General features: G+C 47.7%; 1 protein-coding gene across 1 annotated transcript in view; it reads left to right on the top strand.

Annotated features, from left to right (window-relative positions):
* The window catches only part of HSF2BP (heat shock transcription factor 2 binding protein), an 85,174-nt gene continuing 71,227 nt past the window's right edge, over positions 61-14,007 (top strand). Inside the window, exons 1-3 of the mRNA XM_005675652.2 lie at positions 61-174; positions 758-1,012; positions 1,771-1,921. Coding sequence (XP_005675709.1) covers positions 977-1,012; positions 1,771-1,921 — 187 coding nt within the window. The 5' untranslated portion in view covers positions 61-174; positions 758-976. The remainder of the gene's footprint in view (positions 175-757; positions 1,013-1,770; positions 1,922-14,007) is intronic.

The following is a 14,007-nucleotide window of genomic DNA, read 5'->3' as shown; positions in this document are numbered from 1 at the left end:
CAGCGGCGCTCAGGCTGATGGCGTCACAAAGGCGCCGGCCGCCGCTCGCAGCGCGTTCTGGGAGCTAGCGCGGCTGCCAAGGCAGCCGGCTGAGCGGCTCGTCCCTGGTTAGCGGCGCGCCTCTCCGCCTCTGCCGTCTCTCGGTAGCCAAAGCTCGTGGCCGTTGACGGCGAGGTTAGCCGGCGTTGCGTGTTGGCCAGGAAGAGTCCGATAGCCAGTTTTATGTGGTCTAGAATCTTTGCGCCCACTCCACTAAATCCTGGTCCGATTGGAGCTGTTCCCCGGGAGACGCGGCACCGAGTCTTGAATCGCTTTGGACTCCTCGGCCGCCAGGGCTGGGTGGAGGCTGGGGAGAGAGGCTGCCCTTGGGAATTTTGGTGGGATGTTGTGGGCAGCCCTAGTGGTATAGTAACTGGTACCTTTGAACGCATGGGCACTGTGCGAACTCAGTGGATGTGTAGGGGCAGCTGAATGGACGGGGCGATGTGTCCCAGCTTACGGTAGCCGTTTGTTACGTACCAGCGGACTGGACTAAGTCTCCCTATCGAGGGCAGACCTCCCGAGCAGTCTGTTGTCAGAAAGCTTTGGCCTTTGCTCACGGAGCTGGGAGCTGAGTGCGGGAGCCAGGCGGCCGGCTGCTGGTTCCTTTGAACCTGTCACCCCTTGGTCTGACATCCCTTGCCGAACAGAAAGGGCCTTATTCGATTTATTTCACCGGACACTTACGCGAGGGTCTCACTGTCCTTGTACTTTGCAGTTAACAAAGTTTACGAGTCTGGTTAAGCCAGAAAAGCCAACGCGGGATCCCACCGACCCATTCTGGGTCTTTCAGCCGAGAATGCTTCGAAAACTGCGTGGCCTGAGCCTCGCGGCTCTCCGTACCTGACTCTTGGTGTGGACGCGTTCCCGCGCTTTCTGGCGTGAGGGTCAGAGGGCGCGCCGCCACACAGGCGCAGGAGCGAAGGCCGCGGCAGTCATGAACGAGGCTGGCGGCGCTGAGGAGGCCTGTCGGGTTAGTGTGGGCATCCAGGTCTCGGCCTGTGAGCTCTAGCTGTCGCCCTCCACTCCCCCACACCGCTCCTGGGTGCCGTCCAGTGTGTTCGGGAGGGCCCTGGGCGTCGTCCGCAGACAGCATGCCTTGGGTAGGGGATGGGAGGTGGCAACCCCTGCCTTGGAAAATTCTCCCAAATTCTCGGGTGTGCGGGTCCAGGGGGCTGCGCAGGGGGCAGTGGGGGTGCTCCTGTGACCTCCCGAGACAGGCCGGGCCTGGCCGCCCGCGAGGCCCTGGCTGCGTTGGACTTGTCAGCCTCAGGGGTTCCCAGCTGTCGAGTTCAGATCCAGGTTGCGTCCCCAGTCCTGGGATTCCCGAGAGTCACCTGGCTTCCCTGTTTTTCCGTTTCCCAGGGTTGTGGTCGGTACGAAGCAGGGCGGCCCGCAAAGGGCCTGGCGCACCCAGTACGCATTCACTCCGATGCCTTTCTCGCCTGATAGCTTGCTGCCGGAGCATTAACAAAAAGTTGCCCGCGATTTCTTTGGCGTTCTGGAATAGGGCCTTGTTTGCACTTTAAAAAAAACTAGCTTACAGTGTGAAGGCTGGGGCTTGAGCTATCTGGATGTAATATACATAGAAAACAGTACATTAGGTAAAGACGAGCTTTGAAACTATTTTGAGCACACGAGGCCTTAAAGAAAAGGAAGCAAGCTGAGTTGGGGTGCTGGTTTTAGTCATCTGAGGAGACCTGTGATCTTGAGATCTGCTTGTTTTTCTAGCACATGGGAACTAAAGAAGAATTTGTTAAAGTCAGAAAGAAGGACCTGGAACGACTGACAACTGAAGTGATGCAAATACGGGACTTCTTACCCAGAATACTAAATGGGGAAGTACTGGAAACCTTCCAGAAATTAAAGATTGTAGAAAAAAGTGAGTCATACTTCATCTTCAGCAGTCACTGATGGTGACAGCAGTGTGTTTCAGCAGGTTTTCCTTATGTAAATAACTGGGAAGTGATTGTAAATAAACTTTAAGATACCGTTACAGTCTTTGTAATTACCTTTGGAAAAGTCAGATAAGGCATAAGAAGGGGAGGGGCCCACAAATGAGTAACTTGGCTTTGTGTAGGTTCCTGTTGGAGGAAGGGTTGCCAACTTTCTGAGTATCTGTTCCCAGCTCTTTACCTTTTATCTTTGGCAGAAGGATTTTATACTTTTATTATTTAAAAGCTCTGTTCTAAAAATTAAGTCCTTTCTTGTATAAATACATACAATCTTATACAAGATCCTCTTATGCAAAGGATCCTTTTTTGTAAAAGGATCTTGCCATTTAGTAACCTTACATGGATTCAGGTGTGTCTATAGAGATATGGTCTCTCTCCTGTTTATTATCCTGCCTGTTTATTCTCCCTTAGGAGTCCTCAGATGCACCCTCCCTGGCCTGTGGTGTGCTCTGTGAGGCGGGCTCCTGCAGATTGTGTGCCTCCTCCTTGCTGGTTGCCAGTGAGGACTCACTGAGAGAAGGAAGCCATGGGCAGGAGGAGTTGGGGGTGTTTCCTCGTGCTCCCTCCACAGCTGTGACCCGTGCCCAGGGGCCTCCTCCACATTTCCAGCTCTCACCAGGCTGTAGGAACACTATCCCCTCTCCTCCTTTCAGCTGGAGGGCTGCTGCCAGTCCCGGGTGCCTTACCATCCTTGTTGGGTCTCTGGCCCCTGCTCATCCTTTTGTAAGTAGTCCTTTCCATAAAGTCCACAGCAGGGCTTCTTTGTTTCCCCCTGGGACATTGCCAGGTATGCCCCCATCACTGGTTACCATAGCTCCAGGTCACTGTCGACCTCACCTGCGTTCAGCAGCCTCAGAAGAGCAGTCAGTCATCTTGTGTGCCTGTGTCTTTAGGGAAGGAGAGTGCTGATGAGCAGCTGAGGATGTTAGCCTGCTGGGTAGGTATACTTCTCACTGCAGATGAACACACTGGCGTTCTGGAAAACACATCAGGAACTTCTCATGAGCTGGTTAGCATTTGGAGATTAATCCTCTGTCAAAATCAAACTAGTGGTTACAAAAGTTAGGTCCATAACTGCATTTGTGGTGACGTGACCACAGGCAGACTTTAGGAGGTCTTGCCTCACAGCCCTTGGCCTCCCCAGCCGTGTCATCACCGCCTTTCCCATCGGTCTTCTCAGTCTGCTCTGCGGGTTCGTCGTCCTCTGCAGCAGCTGTCCAGCTAGGGGAGGCGCTCAGGCTCTTCTGCCCTCACCGCGTGGCCTCTCCAAGGGCAGTCTGCACACTGGTAGCTTCAGTTGCCGTCTTGATGCCAGTGGCTCCTAGGCTTTCCTCTAGCCTCACCTCTTCTCCAGGGTCAGGGTCCTGTCTGACTCCTACTTGGCATTTCTTCTTACTTGTTTCACATTCACTTCAGATTCTAAGTGTTTGTCTTAGTGTGATTGGCCTGTAGCCCTAGGAAGGACCTGTGTTCTGATGAGGTCAGGTTACTGGCTGGTTGCAGTGAGGGGGACCACTCACTGCAGCAGAGGAACGTGGGCATCCTGCCACCAGAGGAAGAGACAAGTGTTGCTCTAGGATTTGGGACGGGGCGGAGTGTAGATAGCATGTGGGCGAGGCTGTGTTCTCATGGGCTCCACGTGGAGTAGGGCTGTGTGTGAAGGGGTCAGCACCGGGTCTCACCACAGTGGCACCAGGTCCTGTTTCCTTGGAAACTGCAAAATGTAGATAGAAGAACATGAGGTCTAGGAACCTTTTATTTGAAGCCCTGCAGCCAGCTGGCTGTTCAGGCCGGGCTCCCTGTCATAGCAACTGCCATCCCACAGGCGAGTGCGTGTGTTTCTTCCTCCTCACCAGTATAAATCCAAACAGCAGAAGTTCTGGTAGTCCGGGGTTTTACAGGATAAAACAAACCAGCCGCCACTGAAGGAGGGGTCATCATGACAGTTTCCTCTCGCAGTGTGTCCTTGGTAGAAATATTGTTTCCTGTTAACTTGGCAGCCAGCTTTCTGTGTCTGTTCTCCAAGCCCAGCAGATTGCAGGACAGATTTTCACTTTCTCAGAGTGAGGCAGTGTTACTTTCTCACATCTGATGCATGCTATCCCTCCCCCACCCCCCGGACACTGGACTTTCCCAGCCTCCCCAGGGCACTGCCATCCAGGGACCTGGGATCTTCCTTGTTGCCCACCTCTCTTCTCACTCTTCACTCCCCTTCTACCCGCTCCCTGTCTCCCGGTGAGTCTTGTACCTTTCTCCTCATGGATGCATCAAGAATTCCTCAGCTGCCTCCACTGTCACTGCCACCACCCATGGCCAGGCCCCTGTCATTTTGCCTGAATCCCTGCTTCCCGATAGCAGTCACTCATTGCCACTCGCCAGTCCACTCTGAATACTGTGGCCTGATCGGTTTTTGACAATTCAGTTCGATTTTGTCATTCCCCTTCTTACATCACTCATCAGTGGCTTCTCCTTGCTCTTCAGATAAAGACCAAAAAAACACACCCCTACCCAAAATCTCTCCCACCTTAAACCTTAACACTGTACCACAGCTTGAAAGGCTTTGTGTTATTGGACTTAACCTCCTACCCAGACTCACTTCTTATCTAACTGCCTAACCGTTATCTGTCTTCCTGTTAGGTGCTCTCATAATATCCTGTACTTTTGCATCAGACAGTATGGTTTTAGCCCCCTCTTACAGTGTAAGTTGGTTTATCCTCTGAGTCTGGCTGATTCCTTGAGGAATCACATGAGTTGGAGCTCTGAGAACAGGTCCCTCAGAGCCTGTCCAGGGATCGCAGGGCAGCAGCAGGAGCTGTGTAGCCTGTGCTTATCCCCCGTCTCCCTGGCCTGTGGTTCCGGGTGTGCCTCCCATCTTAACCAGTGACAAGGGCGATGTGAAGATAGGAATGGGTGCCGGCAGGGAAGAAGGAGGGGGAAGCCACACACCTGACTTGAGGGCAGGTTTCTTCAGAGAGCAGGTGTGGGTTTTGGATGCTTTGATGGGCTTAGGCTGCACAGGCCAGCCAGGGAACTTGATGGTGTGATGGGTGTCAGGTGTGCCTTTCGTGTAGGAGCTTCGTTTCCTGTGGGAAACTGGGCAGGTAGGTGGTAGAGGCTGGAATAATCCTGCAAGGGTATTGCCTGAGAATCTTTAGGGAACAGATGAACATCGAGGGCAGAGGCAACATTAGAAGGAAAAGGGGAAGACTTTTTAGGCTAGGATGTGGCATGTATGAAAGTCACAAATGGGAGTGAGCAGGGTTGGATGTGAGTTAAGCTCCTTTTCCTGCTTGACAGGTGGAATGGAGGTCGGGGTAGTGCAGATGTCGGATATGTGAGCAGTTTATAGAAGACCAAATGATGGATTAAGTTTGAAAGGAGAGGCAGTTGGAAATGAGCACATGGAAATGACATCTAAATAGTGATCAAAAGGACATTTTCAGGGGAATGATTTTGTATCTGAGTGTAGGACATGTTGAGGACTTGGTTGGCAGATGGAGAATTAATGTAGACTGCTCGTCAAGGAAGGTCTCAACTTTACGTGAGGGTATGGACTCTGCCTTGTGACAGGATGTGAGGGGAAGTGGTTGGTCCGAGAGTAGCTGGGGGCCAAGTTCAGCGGGAGGAATCCAGCACGGAGTCCTCTGCAAGCTGCTGCTCATGAACGTCTACAACGAGGGTGGCAGCGCTTACCTCGCTGCAGGTGTCAAGGTTGAAAGTGGCATCCTCTTTGGCACGTGCTTGACCTAGGCGTACCTAGGACACCCTCCCTCAGGTGGAGGAGTCCTGGCTGTCCACATGATGACTGCAGGGCTTCACAGTCCTCACCGCGGGTGTGGCAGCTGGCTGCAGAGTTGTGCTGCGGGTGGGGCAGGGTCAGCCCTTCTGACTCCCACGTTGCTCAAGGTCAGCTGTGCACAGTGGAAGTGAGCTCACCCTTCTCTCCCATCCCTCCCGGGCTTATTCTTCCAGCGCTGAAGGAGTTACTACCACATCAGTGTGTGTCAACAGTTTGTTTTAAACTGGGAGGGTCCTCCTTTTTTTTACTTAAATAAAAGTTTGTGTAGTATGTGGTTGTTCAACCTGTAAAATAAATGGAGGTTATATTTTGTGCATAATTATTTGAAAAATTCAGTTTCGTATCACTTGTTTTTAAAATCAGTGGGTACAATGAAGGTTTTAGTGTACTATTAGTGATTTTGGAAGACAGTTGTACTACTCAATGTCCTATTTCTATTTTCATGCAATTTTAAAAAAAAATCACACTGTGCAGCTTGTGGGATTGTGGTTCCTGGTGAGTGAAAGCTCAGAGTCCTTGCCACTGGACTTCCAGGAAATTCTCTTCAGTTTCACTTTTAATTTTGGTTGTTAAGTAGCAAGAAAAAGACAAATCCCAGAGGTGAGTTGCAAATGAGAAAGCTTTTAAACAACTCACTTTGCAACATCAGGATGGTTTTCAATTAAACTGATCTTGAAGCTTGGAATCAGATACTGTGTTTCTCAATTAGGTCACAAAGTCTAATTTCTTGTCTTTCCTAGTTGACCTGTTCATTTTAGAGATGATGGAAAGGCCACTCAGCCTGTTGAAACTTCCATTGTCTTATAGAAAACACTCTCCAAATGCATTATATTGCGCTTGAGATGCTAAACAGTACACTGAGGACAACTTGCCGCCTTAGTGTTGGTCTGTCAGAGTCATCCGAATCATTGAATTTTACATGTTGACCCCAGACATAAACTGCAGTCTCACTGCTGACAGTTTAAAATTTGCAACATTAGTTTTAACTTTACAGACTTCCTTGTTTAAATAAGTATGTTTAAATGTCAGCACTGAACCAACTTGATTTGTACATTGACTCTCAGCAGTGACAACAAAGGAGTGCAGCCATGATACCCTGAAGAGTTATTTGGCTAGTTTTTTTAGCAGTGGAAAAAATTATTCTGTATCATTTAAAATCTGTACAGCAGCACCTTGCCTCTGTGAGCACAGTACAGGAGCACTTGTTGTGATGGGGGTGGTGGTGTATCATTTGTGCTGTCTGGGTTTGTGTTGCAAATACCCACCAGCCATCTGTGCCAAACTGACCCAGTGCCGTTTATCGGAAAGACAGTTTTTCCCTCCTGTGCTAGGTCTTTTGTCACGGTGGCTATTTATGTACGTACGGGTCTGAGTCTCAGTTCTTTATTAGTTTTATGGTTTATTTTAAAATTATTTTTAGATGTTAGTATTTATTAGTTTTTTGTGTTGATTTTCTACTTGGTGATGTTTTTACTCTAGCTCCCTAATAAAACTCTCTTGTTGCTTGTTTCTGGAGCATACTGATCACAGTTATTTCAGAGTTTGATAAATCTGCTCTCTGGATCACCTGTTGATCTGCTTATATTGTCTATTTTTCCTCTTGGTAGTCCTGGTAATTTTTATTATTATTATTGATTAATGAATTTTAAAAAAAATGGAGTGTGTCGAGGCTCTGGAAAGTGATATTTTTCTCCAGTAAGGATTTTCCCCCCTGGCTTCTCTCAGGATGGAGTCCAAGTAGATCACTGTAACCCAGTCAGGTTGAGCTGGTTCACTGCTGGTTTCGGTCTTGGTTTGAGCTGGCCTGTTTCTAGTTCTTTCTCCCTCTTAGGGTTTTGGTTCTTCTAGGGGATCTATCTGAGAGCTTGAGTCATTTCTCGGAGTCCTTCCGTCCAGGAGGCCCTGACCTTCAGTTCTGATCTCTCCAGTGCCATGAGACTGCTGATAGCTCTATGTGGCCTCCTGGGCTCTCTCCAACCCCTCCCTGCCCCAGCCCCTCACCCTCTCCAACACCCACCCACCCCTTCCTCTGTAGCCGCTCTACCCCTTACATGCTACTGAGTGCCTGTGCGGCCTCAGCTGTCTCACAGCTCTGTGCTCAATTGCCTCTGCCTGGCGAGAAGCTCTTCCTGGCCTTGCTGCTTCTGCCTGTGCTGCTTCTGAGTGTGCAGGTGCCTGGGGAAGAGCGGCTGGAAAGCTGGGCTTGCTCCTTCAGTGCACTCCCTTTCCTCTGGAGGGTCCTGGCTCTCAAGGCCTGTGTAGGGTGATGACTCAGATACTTTGAAACAGCTTTTTTGTGGTTTGTTCAGATTCTACTTCCTTCTTGTTCTTGGAGGAAGATTGATCTGTTCAGTCACTGTGCTAGCTGGAAATGGAAGTTCTTCCATGTATGTTGTTATGATTTTTTAATTGTTACAAATATATTGGGATGTCATACAGAAAATACAGGCTATGGAGACATTCTAAAGATACATGACAGTTAAATGCAATACCTGAAGCTAGACTCGATGCTATACCTTGAAGGAAAAAAATGCTATAAAGGGCAGTCTTAGGTCAAATGACAAAATTCTAATGTCCATGGTAGATTAGATAAAGGTATTAATTTGTCTGAAGTTGACAATTGTTTATATTGGGTATCTAAGACAGTATCCCTATTGGAAAATATTCCCTAAGTATTCAGAAGTAAAGAACTGTGCTAATGTAACTTACCCTAAACTGGCTGAAAAATATAGTGTGTATGTGCTTGTATATGGTCCAAATGATGAGTGAATGTGGTGAAATGTTAACTGTAGGTAAGTCTGTGTAATGGGTACATGGATATTCCTTGTATTATTTTAATCCGTGCAACATTTTGTAAGTTTGAAATTATTTCCAAATAAAACATTGTAAAAACATATAAAAAGGAAATACTAATTAAATGTTTACAGAACCATAAGCATTCCTGAGGTGCTTGGGTTCTTAGCAGTAGGGTTTGGAAAGCACTGCACTCCATGATTTCTAGCATTTGTGGGGTTGTTTTGAGATTAATTTCCCAGGAGTTTGATATGAATGAGAGGGGGGACCTTTGTTTCTGCTCAGAGTAGAATTATTCTAGCCCAAAAAAGTATGAACTGCAGAGAGAATCGTTAGAGCATAGGATAATCATTAAAGAGTGAGTGCCGAGAAGAGATGTCTTGTTAGAGGCGTGATGACTTGTCACTGCTTTCTCTCTGGCTGTGCTGGGTCTTCACTGTGGCACGTGGGCTTCTCCAGGTGCAGTGTGCCAGCTTCTCTCGTTGTGTCCTGGGGGCTCCAGTGCAAGGCTCAGAAGCTGCCCCACAGCATGTGGGATCCTCGTTCCCTGACCTGAGATCAAACCCCAGTCTGTTGCAGGGTTAAGGGTTAAGAAGGCAGACTCTTAACCACTAGACCAGTAGGGGAATCATCCCAAAAGAGATTTAACTGGATCAGAAGTTTATTATTAGCTTCCCTGATGACTCAGCTGGTAAAGAACCTGCCTGCAATGTGGGAGTCCTGGGTTCAGTCCCTGGGTTGGGAAGATCCTCTGGAGAAGGGGACGGTAACCCACTCCAGTATTCTTGGCTGGAGAATCCCATAGACAGAGGCACCTGGTGACCTACAGTCCATGGGGTCGTAAAGAGTTGGACACGACCGAGTGACCAACACTTGCCTTTATTGTGGTCTAGATGAAGTATTAGCAGAAGGTGTCAAGTCCAAGTCCTTGCGGGAAGCAGAAGACGTAAACAGAGTATCGTGAGGACAGACCAAGGTGGCCAGGTTTGGGGTACCAGCGGTTGGGAAGCAAAGGCCCAGGACCTGGAGGAGTGGGGCACTATGGCCTCCCAGAGAGCAGGCAGGTTGGCAGGACGGTGGGTGCTCAGCACAGCCAAAGCCTCAGCTGCTTGAACCTGGCAGGGGCCATGTGGTGGGGAAGCAGATGTCCCAACCTGCCTCCTGTTCTCGTTGCCTGGGGGAGGCCCACTTTCCAAATTCAACAGGAATCCATTAGTAAGGGAGGCTGGTTGCTATGGATGTTGACTTCAAGCCTCTTACCTGTTGGGCCAGAGCAGGTTGGAGAGATCTGAAGGGCATATGGGGACTGTCCAGACTACATGGGATGGAAAAGAAGAAAATTGACTGTTAGGGGCTTACGGGCTGAGGAGCAGACAGCTAGCCAAGGTGGAAGCGGTAGAGACATGTAGTTGTTCAGTTGCACAGTTATGTCTGACTCTGCAACCCCAGGGACGGCAGCATGCTAGGCTCCCTTGTCCTCTACTATCTCCCAGAGCTTGCTCACATTCTTGCCCATTGAGTTGGTGATGCCATCCAACCATCTCATCCTCTGTTGCCCCTTTTCTCCTCCTGCCCTCACTCTTTCCCAGCATCAGGGTCTTCTCCAATTTCGTATCAGGTGGCCTCTGCATCAGTCCTTCCAATGAATATTCAGGGTTGATTTCCTTTAGGGTTGACTGGTTTGATATGCTTGCTGTCCAGGGGACTCTCAAGAGTCTTCTCTAGCACCACAATTTGAAAGCATTAATTCTTCAGCAATCAGCCTTATTTATGGTCCAGTGGTCACATCTGTATATGACTACTGGAGAAACCATCAGTTCAGTTCAGTCGCTCAGTCATGTCCAATTCTTTGCGACCCCGTGAATCGCAGCACGCCAGGCCTCCCTGTCCATCACCAACTCCCGGAGTTCACTCAAACTCTTGTCTGTTGAGTTGGTGATGCCATCCAGCCATCTCATCCTCTGTCGTCCCCTTCTCCTCCTGCCCCCAGTCCCTCCCAGCATCAGGGTCTTTTCCAGTGAGTCAACTCTTCGCCTGAGGTGGCCAAAGTATTGGAGTTTCAGCTTCAGCATCAGTCCTTCCAATGAACACCCAGGACTGATCTCCTTTAGGATGGAGTGGTTGGATCTCCTTGCAGTCCAAGGGACTCTCAAGAGTCTTCTCCAACACCACAATTCAAAAGCATCAATTCTTTGGCGCTCAGCTTTCTTCACAGTCCAACTCTCACATCCATACATGACCACTGGAAATACCATAGCCTTGACTAGACGGACCTTTGTTGGCAAAGGAATGTCTCTGCTTTTGAATATGCTATCTAGGTTGGTCATAACTTTCCTTCCAAGGAGTAAGCGTCTTTTAATTTCATGGCTGCAATCATCATCTGCAGTGATTTTGGAGCCCCCCCCCAAAATAAAGTCTGCCACTGTTTCCACTGTTTCCCCATCTATTTCCCATGAAGTGATGGGACCAGATGCCATGATCTTAGTTTTCTGAATGTTGAGCTTTAAGCCAACTTTTTCACTCTCCTCTTTCACTTTCGTCAAGAGGCTTTTTAGTTCCTCTTCACTTTCTGCCGTAAGAGTGGTGTCACCTGCATATCCGAGGTTATTGATATTTCTCCTGGCATTCTTGATTCCAGGTTGTGCTTCTTCCAGCCCAGCGTTTCTTGTGATGTACTCTGCATAGAAGTTAAATAAGCAGGGTGACAATATACTCCTTTTCCTCTTTGGAACCAGTCTGTTGTTCCATGTCCAGTTCTAACTGTTGCTTCCTGAATACAGATTTCTCAAGAGGCAGGTCAGGTGGTCTGGTATTCCCACCTCTTTCAGAATTTTCCACAGTTAACTGTGATCCACAAAATCAAAGGCTTTGGCATAGTCAGTCAAGCAGAAATAGATGTTTTTCTGGAACTCTCTTGCTTTTTCCATGATCCAGCAGATGTTGGCAATTTGCTCTCTGGTTCCTCTGCCTTTTCTAAAACCAGCTTGAACATCTGGAAGTTCACGGTTCACATACTGCTGAAGCCTGGCTTGGAGAAAATTGAGCATTACTTAGTAAAGCATGTGAGATAAGTGCAGTTGGGTGGTATTGTGCATTGTGTGCAATTGAGCATTCTTTGGCATTGCCTTTCTTTGGGATTGGAATGAAAACTGACTTTTCCAGTCCTGTGGCCACTGCTGAGTTTTCCAAATTTGTTGGCATATTGAGTGCAGCACTTTCAGTTTTTGAAATAGCTCCACTGGAATTCTATCACCTCCACTAGCTTTGTTCATAGTGATGCTTCCTAAGGCCCACTTGACTTCACATTCCAGGATGTCTGGCTCTAGGTGAGTGATCACACCATCATGATTATCTGGGTCATGAAGCTCTTATTTGTACAGCTCTTCTGTGTATTCTTGCCACCTCTTCTTAATATCTTCTGCTTCTTTTAGGTCCATACCATTTCTGTCCTTTATTGAGCCCATCTTTGCATGAAATGTTCCCTTGGTATCTGTAATTTTCTTGAAGAGATTCTAGTCTTTCCCATTCTGTTCTTTTCCTCTATTTCTTTGCATTGATTGCTGAGGAAGGCTTCCTTATCTCTCTTTGGTATTCTTTGGAACTCTGCATTCAGATGCTTATATCTTTCCTTTTCTCCTTTGCTTTTCACTTCTCTTCTTTTCATAGCTATTTGTAAGGCCTCCTCAGACACCCATTTTGCTTTTCTGCATTTCTTTTCCATGGGGATGGTCTTGATCCCTGTCTCCTGTACAATGTCATGAACCTCCGTCCATAGTTCATCAGGCACTCTGTCTATCAGATCTAGTCCCTTAAATCTATTTCTCACTTCCACTGTATAATCATAAGGGATTTGATTTAGGTCATACCTGAATGGTCTAGCGGTTTTCTCCACTTTGTTCAATTTAAGTCTGAATTTGGCAATAAGGAGTTCATGATCTGAGCCACAGTCAGCTCCTGGTCTTGTTTTTGCTGACTGTATAGAGCTTCTCCATCTGTGGCTGCAAAGAATATAATCAGTCTGATTTCGGTGTTGACCATCTGGTGATGTCCATGTGTAGAGTCTTCTCTTGTGTTGTTGGAAGGAGTGTTTGTTATGACCAGTGCGTTCTCTTGGGAAAACTCTATTAGTCTTGGCCCTGCTTCATTCTGTATTCCAAGGCCAAAATTGCCTGTTACTCCAGGTGTTTCTTGACTTCCTACTTTTGCATTCCAGTCCCCTGTAATGAAAAGAACATCTTTTTTGGGTGTTCATTCTAAAGGTCTTGTAGGTCTTCATGGAACCATTCAACTTCAGCTTCTTCAGCGTTACTGGTTGGGGCATAGGCTTGGATCACCATGGTATTGAATGGTTTGCCTTTGGAAACGAACAGAGATCATTCTGTCATTTTTGAGACTGCATCCACGTCCTGCATTTCGGACTGTTTTGTTGACCATGATGGCTACTCCATTTCTTCTAAGGGATTCCTGCCCGCAGTAGTAGATATAATGGTCATCTGAATCAAATTCACCCATTCCAGTCCTTTTTAGTTCACTGATTCCTAGAAAGTCGACGTTCATTCTTGCCATCTCTTGTTGACCACTTCCAATTTGCTTTGATTCATGGACCTAACATGCCAGGTTCCTATGCAATATTGCTCTTTATAGCATCGGACTTTGCTTCTATCAGCAGTCACATCCACAACTGGGTATTGTTTTTGCTTTGGCTCCATCCCTTCATTCTTTCTGGGGTTATTTCTCCACTGATGTCCAGTAGCATATTGGGCACCTACAGACCCGGGGAGTTGCCCTTTCAGTATCCTATCATTTTGCCTTGTCATACTGTTCATGGGGTTCTCAAGGTAAGAATACTGAAGTGGCTTGCCATTCCCTTCTCCAGTGGACCACATTCTGTCAGGCCTCTCCACCATGACCTGCCTGTCTTGCGTGGCCCCACACGGCATGGCTTAGTTTCAGTGAGTTAGACGAGGCTGTGGTCCGTGTGATCAGATTGGCTAGTTTTCTGTGATTATGGTTTCAGTGTGTGTGCCCTCTGATGCCCTCTCGCAACACCTACCGTCTTACTTGTAGCTTTGACTACACAGACCTTTGCTGGCAAAATGATATTTCTGCTTTTTAATATACTGTCTAGGTTTGTCATAGCTTTTCTTCCAAGGAACAAGCATCTTTTAATTTCATGGCTGCAGTTACTGTCTGCAGTGATTTTGAAGCCCAAGAAAATAAAATCTGTCACTGTTTCCACTTTTCCCCCATCTACTTGCCATGAAGTGATGGATGCCATGGTCTTAGTTTTTTGAATGTTGTTCAGGAGTTTTAAGCTGGCTTTTTTTCACTCTCCTCTTTCACCTTCATCAAGAGGCTCTTTAGTTCCTCTCTGCTTTCAGACCACTCCTGACTACCCAGTTGTTAACGTACTTTATGCTA

Source organism: Capra hircus, chromosome 1 (assembly GCF_001704415.2).
Source record: "Capra hircus breed San Clemente chromosome 1, ASM170441v1, whole genome shotgun sequence".
Taxonomy (NCBI): Eukaryota; Metazoa; Chordata; class Mammalia; order Artiodactyla; family Bovidae; genus Capra; species Capra hircus.
The sequence above is the reverse complement of the archived record's forward strand: the minus strand, read 5'-3'. Positions and strand labels throughout refer to the sequence as shown.